This window comes from Paroedura picta, chromosome 2, assembly GCF_049243985.1.
Source record: "Paroedura picta isolate Pp20150507F chromosome 2, Ppicta_v3.0, whole genome shotgun sequence".
Classification (NCBI taxonomy): domain Eukaryota; kingdom Metazoa; phylum Chordata; class Lepidosauria; order Squamata; family Gekkonidae; genus Paroedura; species Paroedura picta.
In genome coordinates, this window is record NC_135370.1 from 150504080 (window position 1) to 150521223 (window position 17144).

The window sequence follows — 17144 nt, forward strand, 5'->3', positions numbered from 1 at the left end:
GAAGGAGAGACTGTCAGCCAGTCCTTGATGCTCCATTTGAAAGACAATGGATAGCCTCAGATCAAGCCAGAATATTGATTAGATCCTTGCTAATGAGCATCATCCGCAGTGCACAGTGTGTGCGTGCATGCATGTACACACATACTTTTCTTCTCAGAGGATCCGCACCAAGGGATGGAGATTCCATCACTTCAGTCATTAGTGTGTCAACCCTGATGAACACTGCATGCGTCATTTTGCTTGCTGCCAATCAGCTCACAACTGCTAAGTCAATGAAACGGAAGGGTGAAGGACAGGAACCCTGTCATTTAGTCCAGGGGTAGTCAACCTGTGGTCCTCCAGATGTCCATGGGCTACAATTCCCATGAGCCCCTGACAGCAAACGCTGGCAGGGGCTCATGGGAATTGTAGTCCATGGACATCTGGAGGACCACAGGTTGACTACCCTGATTTAGTCTGTGTTGCAGTAGAAAAACTGGAGGCTTGAGTGCTGTCCCTTTTAGGACTGAAGGGGAGAAGACAAATTAGAACTCGGAGACTAGATCCAAAGTCAGGAAGCACAGAGCAAAGAGCAGATCCTCTCTCCTGTAATGGGGTTGACCACTTTGAGCTCAAGGTCTCTGAATAGAAAGGAGACAATGTCAGGGCAAACGTCCCCATAAGGAACAAGACTGCACTCCACCATGGCCTTTTTATACTAAGGATATTCTGAAAACCAGTCTCTACAACACGCTTGCCAGGGAGCAAGGAGCTGGAGGATTCTGAAAAAGACCATAAACCCTGAAAGTACCTTAAAACAGCCCTTCTACCTCACCCAAGGCCTGGGGAACTGAGCTTGTCTTGACCTGAAACTCCACAGGGGACCTGCCAAGCAAACAGCAGAAGGCAACGGGCAAAGGGTTTGTGATTAATTAAAAATCGATTTCCCTTATTAAGAGAGCATTGTTATAAGGGGACTATTATTATAAGATGGACTCCAGGGAATGGTAGAAGACAGGAAGGCCTGGAGGATCATTTTCCAGGAGGTCGCAATGGGTCGGACATTACTTCACAACTAACAACAACAACAACAACATTATAAGGGAAATACAGTTATTATAAAGGGAATATACTTGTAGTTTATTGCCCTGATTCAGGTTTGTATTAACTTGTTTTCCTGAATTGTTTTCTAATTCTTGTAATCCAGGGGGTTTGTTTCTGTATGGATTGTTCATCATTTTATATTGTTTTTTTGCATCGTTTTCTAATTTTGTAATCTGTTTCATGTCAATGTGAGAAAGGGTGGGCTATGAAGTCACTATAATAAGAAAACAAATTCCTGGAGGTCTTAGCTCTTTCTGTACCAGATATATATGGGGTGATTGTGATTGTGCCTTGGGTGAGGGAAATGCACACTACACTTGCTTTGAGAGATCTCATGTGTTTAGAAAGATATATTCTGGCTTGATCCCTATATTATGGGAAATATAATATTCTGTAAAGTTCTTCCTGTGTAAAAGATAAATGAGACAAAACGTTATTCAAAAACTACATGTTGCAGGACAAGATGGGTGGGATCTATAAAGTTCATTTCCTGCTTCTTCTTGTGTATAATATTACAGGATGCCCAAGCATACCTCTGCCTTCCCCCGCCCTCTGGAGTAGTTAAAGATAACAGCACAGATGAGACAATGGTTAAAAAAAATCAATATACTTTATTGTTATCTATTAATGAAAATGCAGCATATTAGATAGATACATGAACACATGAAATTGTCATATACTGAACTGGACCCTTGGTCCATCAAGAATTGGACCATTGTGTACTCAGACTGACAGGGGCTCTCTAGGCCCCCAGGCATCTCACCCAGTATTGGATCTTTTAACTGGAGACCCCAGGGATTCACCTGGGACCTTCTGCATGCTAAGCAGATGCTCCTCTACTGAGCCACAGGTGGAGAACGAAATAAAGATATTTCCATGCAAGCCCATTTCTCGTATAGAAGGCCTACGTTCTACGTGTGCTGCCATCTATCTACCCTATGGGTGGTTTCTTGAAGAGAAGGACATGGTAAAAATACCTATTTGTCAAAGGTTATACTGATGTGTTTTCTATGCTTATACCTGGATTTCTGTGAAGCAGCATGAGAGGGCTTTGGCCGAAGCCTCTTGCAAACAGAAGCTCTAAACTCCAGCATGAGAAATGTGAGTTGGCAACGCTTTGAACTGCATCCCACCGACAAACTGGGGGTGAGGATCTTGTGCAAGGAAGGGATTTGTTGCCCCCTGTTTCTCCAGCTGATGTGAGAACCATGATAAACTTGATCAATGTTGGTTAATATAAATGTGGCTCCCCTAAACCACTTGGGAATGCCAAAATGAATCTTGGGGATATTATGCATTTAGATGCCTACATTTGCTGTTTGCACTCTGGAATGGCAAGCAGCTAATTTGATGTATCCTGCACATGGGATCACTCAGGCTTCAGTTTTGTTGATATGAGACCTGGACTTTACACCATCACCCCACCCCCATGGTGCTGGAATTGGGTTGCCAGATGAGGAATTCCTGGAGATTTGGGGATGAATCCTGGGAAGGGTGGGGCTTGAGGAAGTGAGAAACCTCAGCAGTACATAATGTCACAAAGCCAACTCTCCAGAGCAACAGGTTTCTTCAGAGGAACAGAAGAAGAAGAAGAAGAAGAAGAAGAAGAAGAAGAAGAAGAAGAAGAAGAAGAGTTGGTTTTATATGCCACTTTTCTCTACCCGAAGGAGACTCAAAGTGGCTTACATTTGCCTTCCCTTTCCTTTCCCCATAACAGACACCCTGCGAGGGAGGTGAGGCTGAGAGAGCCCAGATATTACTGCTTGTTCAGAACAGCACTATCAGGGCTGTGACTAGCCCAAGGCCACCTAGTTGGTTGCATATGGAGGAGCAGGGAATGGAACCCGACTTGCCAGATTAGAAGCCACCACTCTTAACCACTGCACCATGTTAGATCTCTGTAGTCCGGAGGTTAGTTGTAATTCTTGGAAATCTCCAGGCCCTACCTGGAGTCTAGCAGTCCTAGGTTGGGAACCACTTTTTAGAAATCTGATGGCCTGAATTCATGCGAGGCTTCACGCCAGCTTGGAATGAAGCATGAAACAGTGATAGCTTTAAAAGAAATAAGGCACCTACTGCAGAGAAAATGGGAGCACATTTACGGTGACCCAGTCTGTGCTGGGGCAGACTGGGAAGTTAAAATGTAAGCCAAGCTGACTATCCCTATGACTTTGCATGCCGGGACTTCAGGGGCCACTCAGCTGAGGAGCAGCACCCATGATGTGCATTGGCTCCCCTGTGGCCTCCTCCCCGACTGCTGCCAACTTGCCCCACAGTGCACAGAGGAGGCAAGTGATGTGCAGAAACTGGTTCTTGTTGTGGCTGCAAAGTGTGAGCCATTTGGTCCCGGAAAGTCTGGCAGATTCATTGGGGCTTGCCTTTGTTGGTCACTGGTTGTTAGTGGCCTGCCAGGGCAGTAGCATCCTAGGAAATTTCCCTGTGAGTTAAGTGACCCATCGTTCTGCTTTTTATTCTCACAAGTCGCTTTTTGCAAAGTGCTCATTTGAGGCCCTACATTCAAGGACTGCTCCTTACAGCTTCCCCTCAATAATTTAGTTCAATCTCTCACTTGGATGCACTCTGTTCTATGCACAATTATCGATCATACTAATCTAATCTTAGGCTGGAGTCAGAGAAAAGAAGCAGGGACAATGACAGGGGCACCAATTGGTTTAGGCCACCAATTTGGCCTGAATCTCAATTTCAAAAGGTATTTATGAGGGTTGGAACATGGCAGGTGGGGGGTGATGCTGATGATCCCACTGACATCATCATGCCTTTCTCAGTGTAAACCCAGAAGTGATGTAGGGTAGCTCTAGGAATCACCATAAATACTATTGTAAAAGCACAGATTACCCAGCAGTTCCTAGAGCTACCCTACATTGCTTCTGGGTTTGCATAGGAAATGGCACAGCAATATCACAGTTTTGTTCTCCCACCACCTCTCTGCCAGCAGGAACCTGTACCATAGCAGGAGGCCTGGAATGCCTATCAAAGGGAGTCTTTTGTTGACACTTGACAAGTGCAGAACTTGTTTTATGTGCATCATGTGCTGCTATTTTCATTATGGCCTTAAAAGCTGAACGTGGGCCTCTGAGGAGGCTGGGTAGGATGAACCATGTACTGCTGACCGTATTGTTGCTCTTGAGGTGGTCACATGCTTCTTTTGTCCAGGGAAGGACTGGCCCTTTAATGTACTGGAAGAAGTCCTGATGAGCTCCTGCTCAGCAGAGCTGGGATTAGCCAGCATCAAGCAAGCCTTGCCACTCTCTGGGCTTGGGTCCAGCCAGGGAGGGGCAACAGGGAATGGAGGATCTTCCACTGCCTCCTCCCACACACCACTGCTGGCCATTCAGCTCAGATGCTGTCTGGGGCATCACGGGAGACGTAAGCAGAAAATCCTCCACTTATTGTCCTGGTTTCCCTTGGCTGGGCCTGCAAGTGCCCTCTAACAGCCCCAGTCACCCTGCTTTCATCCCTCTGTTATTTCTGGCCATGCTGGTCCTGCAGACTGTTTAACTACTACAAAACCCTCTAGAACCGGTTTACCAAACGTGGGGTAAATCTATCCATCATTGCAGTGATTCTTCTCATGTGTCGCTTTTAGCCCTTGAAGGTGGGGGCCTCTGTCCTGTCCTGAGCCCATCTCCCAGACAAATCCCTCTCCCTGCTGGGTCTTTGCACCGCTCTGCTCATTCTCTCCCCCAAACCACATACGCCGTCATGTGCTCCCCTGCCCTGGTCTCTGGGCCCTCTGACACCAGCATCCTTTCTCTCCCGGCTCAGTATCGCTGTGCCCAGTCCCAGTAATCTTCCTTGTTGATCCTCGAGACCAGATGGACTTGGAGTGCTGCTATTAGGCAGGGATCAGGGCAGGAAGCATGAAAACAAGCCTAATTCCGCCTGCGCACACACAAAGCCACACCGCCGTCGGCTGGCAGAACAGCTATTCTAACAGGACACATGGTCAAGCTCCTGATGGCGCTCCCTGCGCAGTGGGGTGGAGGGAGGTGATTAGGAAGTGGGCAGCTAAGTGCTTTCCCTTTCAGAGCCAGGCAACCTCCGAGCGCCTTCCCAGCAATTTTCACTCCGTGTGCCTGAAGAGGGCTTGACCGACCACAGGAGGCGATGCTGGCTTCTTGCTCCATTGGGTTCGCTTCCAGCTGCAAAAAGCCTCCACTAACTCTTGTTGTGCAGAGTGGTAAGCGGCAGAAATGCTGTCTGAAGCTCTGTCCATGAGGTTGGGAGTTCGATCCCACCAGCCGGCTCAAGGTTGACTCAGCCTTCCATCCTTCCGAGGTCGGTAAAATGAGTACCCAGCTTGCTTGCTGGGGGGTAAACGGTAATGACTGGGGAAGGCACTGGCAAACCACCCCGTATTGAGTCTGCCATGAAAACGCTAGAGGGCGTCACCCCAAGGGTCAGACATGACTCGGTGCTTGCACAGGGGATACCTTTACCTTTACCTAACGCACCTCCGCCAACCAGGCTGCCTTTTTCGATAGTGGAGGATTCCGCTCCGCCTCCTAAGCACGAAAGGCCAGGTGGGAAGGGGCCGATGAAGGAGTGGGGATGAGGTGGGGGCTCAAGGGCAGGTCCGGTGAACACTTTGCAGCAACCCAGAGATTACTGCCATCTGCAGGGTCGGTGGGTGATCAGCCTCCTCTTCTTAGATGGGTCATGGGCCCAGTTTGTTGGCACATTGCCTGGTAGGTTTGCAAGGCTGGGGGATGGGAGAACAGTACAAGTCCCCCCCCCCCCCGAGTGCCACTTTCCCTAAAGGGCAGCAAGTGTGTGTGCATGTGCCCAGGTGTGCATGCATGCGCACGGGCATTGATGTGCACTGGGAAGCATCATTTCTCCTTCTGCCTGTGGTAGTCACTTCCGACATTGAGCACGGGGATGAGAAGTCCAAGCAACCACCTCTTCCCAAAGACCTCCTGCAGGTTCTTCCTCCAGGGCCGGGGTCGCGCCGCTGTCCCCTTCCGTACTTGGTATCGCGTCTGTCCTCGCAAGATCAGCAGCATTTGGTGGCAGCAGAAGCCGGCACAGGCAAGTCCAATTCCCAGCCAGAGGTACAGCATGAGGATGACGAACATTTCTGAGCTGAGAAGAGCTCCTGCCAAACCACAGCCAAGGGGAGGGGGGGGGGAGAGAGAGAGTTTTTAAAATCATAGTTCTCATAGCATTGTCTACGTACATCCAAGACCCCTGGAAATAAAGGGCTGTGCATGCAGTACATTTCAGACATATTAAAGGGGCTATATTTCCCACGCTCCAGGATGAGTGTGAGCCAGGAGTATTGCAAATGTTCATAGTGGCAAGTGCCTCTGCTTCCCACGCCCACCGACAGTCATGCTGACAGAACTCATAGAATCACAGAAACATAGAGCTGGAAGGGGTCATACAGGCCATCTAGTCCAACCCCCTGCTTAACGCAGGATCAGCCCTAAGCATCCTAAAGCATCCAAGAAAAGTGTGTATCCAACCTTTGCTTGAAGACTGCCAGTGAGGGGGAGCTCACCACCTCCTTAGGCAGCCTATTCCACTGCTGAACTACTCTGACTGTGAAATTTTTTTTCCTGATATCTAGCCTATATCGTTGTACTTGTAGCTTAAACCCATTACTGCGTGTCCTTTCCTCTGCAGCAAATGGGAACAGCATCCTGCCCTCCTCCAAGTGACAACCTTTCAAATACTTAAAGAGGGCTATCATGTCCCCTCTCAACCTCCTTTTCTCCAGGCTGAACATTCCCAAGTCCCTCAACCTATCTTCATAGGGCTTGGTCCCTTGGCCCCAGATCATCTTCGTCGCTCTCCTCTGTACCCTTTCAATTTTATCGACGTCCTTCTTGAAATGAGGCCTTCAGAACTGCACACAGTACTCCAGGTGTGTTCTGACCAGTGCTGTATACAATGGGACTATGACATCTTGTGATTTTGATGTGATGCCCCTGTTGATACAGCCCAAAATGGCATTTGCCTTTTTTACCGCTGCATCACACTGCCTGCTCATGTTTAGCTTACAATCCACAAGTACCCCAAGTACCCCAAGGAACTGTCCAAATAGACACGATGGCTGCCCAAACAGCTAATGATGCTGATGTTCAAGGGACTGTCTGAAGTATCCACATAGCTGGACTAAATTTGTCCCTCGTTCTTGGAAATGGAAGCCTCTGTGTATTGTGAGCTTTGATGGACACCAGTCACCATCGTATACTAGAGCAGTGGTCCCCAACCTTTTTATCACCGGGGACCGGTCAATGCTTGATAATTTTACTGAGGTCCGAGGGGGAGGAGTCTTTTGCCGAGGGACATCGTCACCGCCTGAGCCCCTGCTCCACTTGCTTTCCCACCAGTGCACCTGACTTCCCTCCAGCCACTCGGGGTGCTGCCAGCAGCAGCTGCGCAGTGCCACTCCAAGAGGGAGCCCCAGCCATGACGGCTGCTGGAGAGCACCAAAGGTGATCTGGCAGCAGAGTGGCAGGGCAGCCCCCGAGGCAGCAGCCAGGGAGGAGGACGAGGAGGAGCCGCGGGCCGGTACCAACTACTCCACGGACCGGTACCAGTTCCAGGATCAGGGGTTGGGGACCACTGTACTAGAGGATACTGGGAGTGACCCAAGAGAGAGATTTGGGCTTATCTTTAGTGACTGACGAGTACCTGCGGCTTTATTTACTTACTTAATTTCTATGCTGACTTCCTCCTGACTCAAGGTTATCCAGCAGCCTTCTAGGTTAGAGTCGGGATTTAAACCTGGGTCTCCAGATCCTAGTCCAACACTCTTAGCTCTACACTCTGGCTCACATTGGCTACAAGGTAGATTTACAGCAGTGGTCCCCAACAAGGGCACCATGGCACCTGCTCATGTTTCCTGGCATCCACTTGCTTCTTCTCTAAAGCATCTACTTCCCAAAGCAAAGAGCTAGTCCTGGCCTTCCTCCGTTTAATTGAAGGCAGAGGTAGAAAATGCTACAGAAAAGTTCCTTCTAAGAAAGAGCCAAAATGCATTCAGTTTACAAAGGAGACCAGGGGCCAGTATCTGGATAAATACAGGGTTTAAATTGCATGTGTAGTATGTAACATGAGAATTACTCAATACATGTTTAAAAAATAAAATGTACCATGTACATGAATTGTATGTGCAATCTTTTTGACACAAGGGCTTTTGCAACTTTTGAACAGGGAGGTCATATATGTTTTGGGGGTCGGAATCTCTGTCCTGATTAAGGGTATGAGAAAATAGGAAGCTTTTATCATGATTATATTTAATTCCTCTCCTTGGGACTGTGCCCATTTTCAGAGATGCCAAACTATGACAGTTTGAGGTTGAGATGTTAATTCCACCGTAAGGGCGTGTGGACTAGAGATGACTGCCAGGACTGGGTCTAGAGACAATTGGCATGCATCTGATTGAGCTATGAATTGGTTCATTAGGCAAGTAGACCTTTACCGTCTGCTCTGACCGTGGCTGCCTCCTTCTGCTGATCTTTCACTTGGGCATATGCTTTCTGTATTTGTACACACTGCCTTCACCAGCACACCTCCACAAGGATCCCTCCAATGCTGCGTTTGCCCCATTTTGCCTGCATGATCAGCCTTGTATGTTGTATTCGGCTCCGTCTACACACAGGTTTCCTTCTGTCATAATAATCTGTTTCTTCTTTCATTGATTTGTTCTTTTTGGGGGGGGGAGTGCTAAATTTGCACAAAACAAATTGCACACTCCTTTTATATAGTGCTAGATTTGCAGGGTGTGAAAGACAGGAAGGGGCCTTGAAAAGATGCCCCTGTGTAAAGCAGGTGGAGTGCCTTTTTATTTTGATCAGTTTTCCAAGAAGCAATATAGCTTAGCTGCAGCTGTATTCTGAACTGGTCATCCTTCTGAGCCTAGTCTGATGTTCCTCTGTACAGGGTGATTTCGGGGCTGAGTTCAGGGGTTGTGGTCACAGTGAAACACAGAGGAGGGCACCAATGGAGCTTCAGACAAGGGGAGCTTCAGACAGCTTCAGGCTCAGGGTTCTGCTACAGTACAATGGGTGTTATTTAAAGAGTTTTCAATTGTGTTCATCCCAGGACTATCAAATCCTGCATAGATAAGTCCTTTGGAGTTTTCTAAAGACCTTTTGTAATGTTACTATATTAATCTGAAGAAAATATTGCCAGGAGGATGTTGATCACAAAAAAAAGGTCAGTGTGCTTCTCGTCCGACTGTCCATCAGTAAGAGCCCTTGGAGAACTGTACTAGGGTAACCTGTTCCACACCTCCTGCTTTAGCAGGGAACACTAGAGAGCTCCTCCCCTCACTCCCCCAGGTTCTTATTATAAGAAATTCAATAGATCTTTCCATTCCCGTCAGCTACCTATAAAGACTGCAACTGCAATGTGTTCTTCCCATTCAGATTCATATCAGTTCCTAGTCTTGGCTCAATGGGGAAAGCAGCACAATGTGAGAACAATGAACCAACATCTCATTTCCATCAGTGGGCCATCTACCAAGGCTTCCAAGCAGCCCACCAGCGGGGCAGCAGTAGCTTTCCTTCCCTGCTCCCCCCAGCCCCTGGCATTCAGAGCTATATTGTCATAGAGATTCCATGTAGCGTGCTTGGCTAATAGCTGTGGTCTTCCGTGAATGTTTTAATCCTTTTTAAAAAGCCATCCGAGTGAGTGGCCATCCACAACCGCCTGGTATAATGCAGGCAGCTGTTTCTCCCAAGATTCTCCGGTAAGCTTGAACGAGTCCTTCTGGGGGAGCCGTTCACCGTTGCTTTCTAAATTCAGTATCATTCTTTTATCCTTGTCAGGTCCCATTAGTTTCAGCAGGCATCATGAACTCCAAAGAGTGGGGAACAGATCCGGCTTCTTTAGAGAGCAAGGTACAGGCATGCCTAATTTCCTGACTGCTAGATGGGCTCGAAAGAGCGGATTGGGCATATGGAGAGAAACATTAATTGGACGCCCTTTCAGCACTTAGGCTCTGGTGGCAGATGGACACAGACACTTTGCCAGGGAAGGCTGTGAGCTGAATTTGGGGTCATCTTCATAACAATCACCGGCAGGGAAGAGCGGAGTCCTTTGTCTTTCTCCTTCCAAGTGTAACATCTTTCCTAAGCCACTTACATGAAAATACAAACAGTTTCTTAATCTCTTGCTCAGGGTAAGCAAATAAACCACTGGGGATTTTATGTCAGTGATTCGTTCTGAAGAAAGTTGGCAACAGCTGAACAGAATATAAGGTCTCTCTCTCACACACACACACTCACACACACATACAAATGCACACATGACTCCCATCTCTAAATCTGCTCTTCTTCCAGATGGCCATGAGGCAATCTCATGATTATAACGGTGCTATTACAGCCCGTTGTTGTGAGAAATGCTGTGTCATGCTGGCAATGTTTGGGGATGCTAGCATGGATTTGAAATCTATTCCAGCCTACCTAAGCGGTAACTCCTCAGGCCACAAGAAATCAGTTCCGGTAGGACATGCTGTGATGGATGGACTGACACAAAAGAAAGCCATTTCATCTCATTTCCTATCTAAAATACAATGGGAGAAAGTGTCAAGGGGGCGGGCAGAGATGTCCCATGGTGAAATCCTGATACACCTGGGGTCATTAGACATGGCCTTAAATTTTAGCAGCCTATAAATTCATGCCACTGGACTGGCTGGCATCTGAATTAATGCCACAACTTCCCCTCTGCCAGAATGAATGCAGGGCAGGGCTGCTCCCACCACACACAGACACCTCTTCTTCATGATCAAGGATTCACTCCTGGGAGGCCTGGGGAAGAAGGAGCCACAGAGCCACCTCCTGAAGAGCAGCCATGTGGGCAATTCCGCACTTGTTCAAAATTGCACAATGGTTGCAAATTGAAATCGCTACTGATTTGCTGTTATGCACAATGTCGTTGACAATCTGCAACACTCCTGAAACCGATCCGCAAAAAGCGCTTCATTGTAGCGCTTTCAGGGAAATCCCAAAAAGTGTATTCACTCTCCGGAAACCACTATACTCTTGCAACCAATCTGCAACACTAGCGGGAAAGTTCTGTGCGTTACCATTGTTGCGGTTTCTGCAAAGTCCCTCCCCCTGGCTCTTTCCTCTGATCTTCCGGCGAAGCGATCACCATTTTTTTTTCTCGGAGGGAGCAGAGATCAACACACCAGTGAGCCTTCGATTACCCAGCGAGGCTTCCCTGGCTGCAGTCCCTCCCCAGAGCTGTTGAAAGTCACCAAGCACCAAGCAACACACGGCCCCGTTTGCTGGTTTATTTTCCCTTTATTTTTCACTCTATTTTCGGCCAAAAATCGCACCCGTGAGGGGGGGGTTAACTCGGGGGGAGCGTGGCAACGATGAAATGGCAGCTCAAACACCACCTGCTAGCTAGATGGGTCTCTCCATTGCAACGAATCAACGCAGTTTCGTTGCAACGTGTGTGTGTTTTTTTTAAACCTTCCTTAAAGGGAAAGGGACTGTTTGGGAGCATGATAACGGCCACCCATTGGCTGCTCGTTTGATTGACGGCCAGGGGTGGGACAAAGCTCAGCAATATCGCTTCCTGGCTAGCGATTTTTGCCGAGACCGGAAACCTGTGGGAAACGATAGAAATGGAACTGGATTCCACTACAAAGACAGGTATGCATAACGATGAATTCCACTATTTAAAATGGCGTTTTTTCATTCCGCAACCAATTTGCTACATAGATCCTGGTGCGGAATGGCCCACCTGGTGCGGAATGGTGAGTCTGCCTGTAGGAGTAGAAAAGAGCAAGAATCCAGCAGCACCCTGAAGACTAACAAGACTTGTGGCAGGGAAGGAGCTGAACTCTTCTTCAGATAGATGGAAGAATCTGAATCTGAAGAAGTGAGCAGTGACTCACAAAAGGTTCACACACCCTGCCACAAATTTTGTTAGTCCATAAGTTGCTACTGGATTCTTGCTCTTTTCTATGCCATAGAATCAGTGTCAATCTCTGATAAGTTTACTACCATCTCCTCCTCCTCCTCCTTTCTCTTCTTCTTCACTTTGTAATGTTGAGCACAGTCTAAATACCAATCAGAATGAACCTGGCAAGCTGGTAGTTTAAGAAACTGATCCAACTTTAAAACAACAGCAACAACAACTCTCCTTGGAGTAAAGAACACTCTAAAAATAATATTGTAGGAGGGAAGCTGTCTTTACACAGCTGTCCAAGAATATTGATGTCTGTGTGCTTATCACCTCAGCAAATCCACCCTGCTATCTAAAAACCAAGCTGGATTCATTTGGCTTTAATCATTACAAACAGTAAATATATTTCTTAAATAAAAAATGACTACAATCAATCCACCTGCAGATCATCTAAATCCCCATGACCTTTCTCCAAGCTTTCCTTGGCTGTCCAGGAATAACAGCAGCTTCCTTTAAAGTATTTTAGCCAGTAAACCAGGAGTAGTCAAACTGTGGCCCTGTTTGCTGGCCGGAGCTCATGGGAATTGTAGTCCATGGACAACTGGAGGGCCGCAGTTTGACTATCCCTGCAGTAAACAAAGGGAGCCTAAGACAGTGAGCTGGTTGGTAAGGAACTCTCATTTTATACAGCCCTTTTCAGGCCATTGTGTGTGCAGAAGTGTTCAGAGATGGGCTTTCAGTGGCCCTCATGTGGGCTGTCTTGTCAAAGAAGTTATTGAATTTGGATATAGGGAACAAAGGCAGGAGTTATTTGAACAATGGCAAGGGGAAACTACAAGCTGAGCACAGGCATAGGAGCCATGATAGGTAGAAGGCAGGAAGTGTGACAACCAAGCAACATGATAGCTTGATTGGGACCTATGGGTTTGGGGCCAGAAAGGTCAGAGTTGAGAATTCTTTCCTACTTCCTCCTGAGAGCCCTTCCTTGCTTGCTTTGTTGGGCACATCGTATTGATTCTGCTTCTCTCCCTCTGCTGGGAGGCACACAAATGAAACAAAGCTTACAACAATTGTTTGCTAGTATTGATTTTATATACGTGCTGTTCCGGCATTTGCTGTAAGAAGAGATGGGATGCTTGGAATGGGGAAGCAGCTGAAGTCCCGGCCGATGGAATGAAGCCAAGGGAAGCCATGCCGCCTAAAAAAAAACCCAACTGCCTTTCCTTGAGCACTCAACCTTTTGCCTAGAGGACAGCCTTGGCCTGGCTCTCCTTGACTCACCCACAGGAATGGCTTTTCTTAGAACCTAATGAATTATAGACAGGCAGCCCTGGCTGTAGCCTGGAGCAGATCTCACCCTCCATGTCAAGAGGGCCTTTGTTCAGCACGCTGGTTTGAGGCAGCTCAGGTGCTGCACAGAGCCATTCCCATCAACACCATGAAGAAAAGTCGGAGGGATCCCCCCCCCACCTTTCCACCCATAGCAATATTGCTTGCAAATCTTTTACAAAGAGAGACCAGGCAAATGGGAAACGAGACACTGCAACCCAAACGTCCCTGTTCTTTAAAGAGGGGCAATACTTACCTGAGAAGAACTGGCTGATGGAATGAGGCAGGAGAGTAAGGAAAGCCAGCGGGTTGGCAAAGGATGTCGAGAGTGCCGCTGAAACATAAGCCACCCCAGCCACAAGGGAGTCGAGGCAAGCCAAGGAGGTGTACAGGCAGAACATGATGAAGTTCCGCATGTTTCTGCTACCAATGCAGTTGCCTGTGAAGAAACAGTGATGGTCGTGCCTTTGAGTGACTCTGGCACAGAGTCGGCAGAAGTGGGTGCCGGGCAAAGCCGCGCCAGGGGTCCTGCCTCCGTCCATCCAGTTGGCCCCCGCTTCACCTCCTGGGCCTGGGTTCGAGCCTCCTCCGGCGAGATCCTCTGGCGAGTTTTGGATCACCAGGATGTAGTTGCCCAGAGCGTTGGCTGAGAGGAAGAGGAAGAGGGCTCCATGCAGCAGAGCGGAGGAGAACAGTGGGGTGGCAGTGGGGTCTTTAAACATGCTGGGGATGAAGAGGAAGATCTGGAGGAGGAAGGTCACGGCAGAGATGCCCAGGAAGTAGGCTGGAGCCACCACATTGAGGAACCTGAGAACGAGCATGGCAGGTCACATTCCTACAGGAGAGGAGAGATCACGGCAGAGGAGAAGCGTCACCCTCTGGCCTCTGGAGACTCGCTCCTCCCCTTTCCCACCCCCAGGATTCCCCATTCCCGCCCCTCCCCCTCCCCCCCTCCGCTTCTGTCTCTCGGTGTCTGGCCCTTCACTCAGCCCCCCCCCCCGCTCCCGCGCGAGCCCCACCCCCTCTTGGCTGCTGGAGACCAACTCCGCGCGGGAGGCTGCCTCTGGGCTACCCCGCCTGGCGCTCCGGCCCTCGGGACCGGCCGGCAAGCGGCTGCAGTCTCCGGAGAGAGGCTCGCTCGGGCTGGCCGCTTCCCAGCTCCTGTCCGAGTTCCTATCAGCCGTCGTGGGATCCGGTGGGGACGGCCGGTGGGGTCCTCGCACGGGCGACCGGGGTGGGCGGGGAGGGCGGCGGGGAGGCAGTTCTGATCCACCGCAGGACGGATGGGAAAAGCAAGGCTCTGCTGTCGCCTCTGGAGCCACACATCGGCCGCTCACCTCCGGCCCTTGTCCTGCCTCAGGAAATGCGCCAGACAGCCGCTTAAGTGCCGCTCCCGCTCCAGAGGCGCGTAAGGAACTCCGCAGCGGCGCCCTTTTGTGTGGGCTTGTGTGTGTGTGTGTGCGTGTGCGCGCGCGCGCCTCTCCCTGGGTGGCCGTCTGGCCTCGCTGTGCAGCCCATGCACATGATCCAATAAAGCAGTCAAAACATTCCCTCCCAGCCGCCCCCGCCCCCCGCGCTGGGCTCGCCCAGACACCCAAACATGGAGGGGCTCCCGCGAAGCGGCGGCCACCCCCTCCGCCTGCAGCCCCGCGCCTTCCGAGAGGCCTCCGCGCGCGGCGCGCACTGGGAAGGGAAGCCGGCGGGTTTGGCTGTCAGTTCCAATCCTGCGCGGAACCCCAAGCGGGGCCGCCGCCGCCGCCTCCGCCGCCCTCGCGGCTCTCCCCGCACCGCCACACGCGAACTTCAGCGCCGCCGCCGGGCAGGCGACGAGCCCTCGGCGCTTCCGCGGTCTGCGATCCGCTGAGAACTTTTCCGTGGCCGCCCTTCAGTCCTGCGGGCAGGTGACTTCGGAAGGGACCGGCCAGGAGGCGCCGCGGCCGCCCCCGCTTCCGCCCTCGACTCCGTCCCCCCCAGCCCCCACCACCCCCACCCCCAAGTGGCGTGCGAGATCCCCGCCGTCGCCTTTAAAGGCCCTTGCCCGCTGCCTGGGGAGCCCGCCCCGTCCCCCATGTACCTGGAGCCTGGCGGGGGGCGGGATGGAAAGGAGCCGCTGTCCCTTCAGCACCGGCCTCCCTGTGCGCCGCGGAGCCTCCGGCCGGCCGCTGTCTGCCTTCCCTTCTCTCCAGCAGCCGCGGCGGCATGAACAGCAGAGGCGCTGAGAGCGCGCCGGTTAGCAGCTCCGCTCTGCCGCCAGCCGCGCAGGGCTCAACGGGGAGCCCGCTCCCTCCCTCGGCCCCGCCAGGATCCGCCTTCGCTTTCCTCGGGGAGCTGTCCGCCCCTTCAGCACCTCGGAGGGGAGCTGTCCCTTCAGCACCACCCAAAGCCGCTCCCTTAAACCGCGGCGCATCAGAGCTACCCCAGGACACCCTAAGGGGATGCACCTCTTCCTGGAGTCCCCCAGCCAAGCCAGGCCGCCTCCTCCTCCGGAACCCTGCAGAAAGTAATATAGAGATCCTTCAGATGCTCTTCAGCATCAGCCAGATCCCCCCCTCCTCAGTAACTCAGAGGACAAGTCACAAAGTAATGGTCAGAAAGTCTGAGGAGGTCTGATCCTGTCATTTAGATATGTCAGCTCCAGAGTCTCAGGCACGCAGGGTCTTCAAACACGCAGCAGTGGAATAAATTGCAAACTCAGTTTGTGTGCATCTGAGGTTTTAACAAGGAGCTGGGTTCTTTCTTAATGAGAAATAGAAGAAGAAAAAGCAAGACAAAGAATAATGGGGAAACTGAAGATGAATTCTGTTTATTTCCCATCTTTATAAGCTTACACTAATAGTATATTCTGGAACTAATGACTGGATTGGTCAAAGGTTTCCACTGAACAACTGCTTAAATGGTATACATCCAGAGGAGTGGCACAGCAGTAGAAACACAGAGGAGTGCGTGGTTCTGATCTATGCCTCCTCTCCAGTTTAACTGGACACATGTCTTTTGTTTCCAGTTGGTCAGTGGAGCATTGCCTGGGACTAGGTGTTGTGAACAGTCCTACTTGCTGGCCACTGAGAGAAGCCCTTGAGGTCACAGCTGTTCTCCTGCTCTGGTTCTGGATCCTGGCCCTAGGATCCCATTTCATGAGGGGTGGTACATTGTGAGGTCTGTTTTGGGTGATGCGCTTCAATACCGCCCTGGTGCGGTTGCTTAATGGTGAGAGAGGGGGTGAGCTCCTCCATTACAAATTTGTAGGGGGAGATTTAGACAGATTTATTTTCCTGAACTTAATTTAGAATTAGATTCAGGAAAACATATCTATTGGGCGGGGGAGACCCCAGTAACCATGATTTTCTAAAGAGCTTGGCACTGTGTGCTTGAGATACTCATGGTGCTTGCAATGACATCATCAATAACAGAATTTCCAAAGATTTCTCTCATCCCTTCATTCTCCCTTTCACCAGCCCCCTTACCTGGCTGCTTACAGCAGTTTCATTAGGCTGGTGGGGGTTGTTGCCAGCTAGCCAGTTGGCAAACAGAGAATCTCTGCCTCCTCTCCCCCTGTCTTTCCTCCCCCCCCCCTCCTTCCCCACTATGCATCTGAAGCACTGTGCCAAAGTGTGCCCTGGGAAATGTAGTTCTCTGGGTGACAAATATCTTAGGCATCTGCAAGCATTGCAGTTAATGCAGTTTTTGGAGGAGTGGGTAGGAGGGGAGATTTTATGGAGTTCAGATGTGCAATCCAAATTCAGGGCTGCTAATGCTCACTGCTTAATGAAGTCAATCATTGCAAGCCGCCAAGACTTGCCCATGGAAAAGAATTCTAGGTGGCATTGCAATTCCATAAC

The 17144-nt window shown here is 50.2% G+C and overlaps 1 protein-coding gene across 2 annotated transcripts; it reads right to left on the minus strand.

Annotated features, from left to right (window-relative positions):
- Nucleotides 1-1706: 1706 nt before the first annotated feature.
- Nucleotides 1707-15756, minus strand: ZDHHC22 (zDHHC palmitoyltransferase 22). Of its 2 annotated transcripts, none has more exons than XM_077323317.1 (3): nucleotides 15383-15756; nucleotides 13565-14143; nucleotides 1707-6202 (listed from the first exon to the last, which is right to left on the minus strand). In XM_077323317.1, the coding sequence occupies exons 2-3, from the start codon at nucleotides 14127-14129 to the stop codon at nucleotides 5937-5939; spliced, it is 831 nt and encodes a 276-aa protein (XP_077179432.1). In that variant the 5' UTR covers nucleotides 14130-14143; nucleotides 15383-15756; the 3' UTR covers nucleotides 1707-5936. The 2 variants fall into 2 exon arrangements, with proteins under 2 accessions (XP_077179432.1, XP_077179433.1); XM_077323318.1 differs by lacking the exon at nucleotides 15383-15756 and adding an exon at nucleotides 14646-14755.
- Between the last annotated feature and the right edge of the window lie 1388 nt (nucleotides 15757-17144).

Coding starts and splice junctions, on each gene's coding strand:
- ZDHHC22 (XM_077323317.1), bottom strand. CDS start 14,129: ATGCTCGTTCTCAGGTTCCTCAATGTGGTGGCTCCAGCCTACTTCCTG. Junction 6,203..13,564: donor CATCAGCCAGTTCTTCTCAG/GTAAGTATTGCC, acceptor GTGGTTTGGCAG/GAGCTCTTCTCAGCTCAGAA.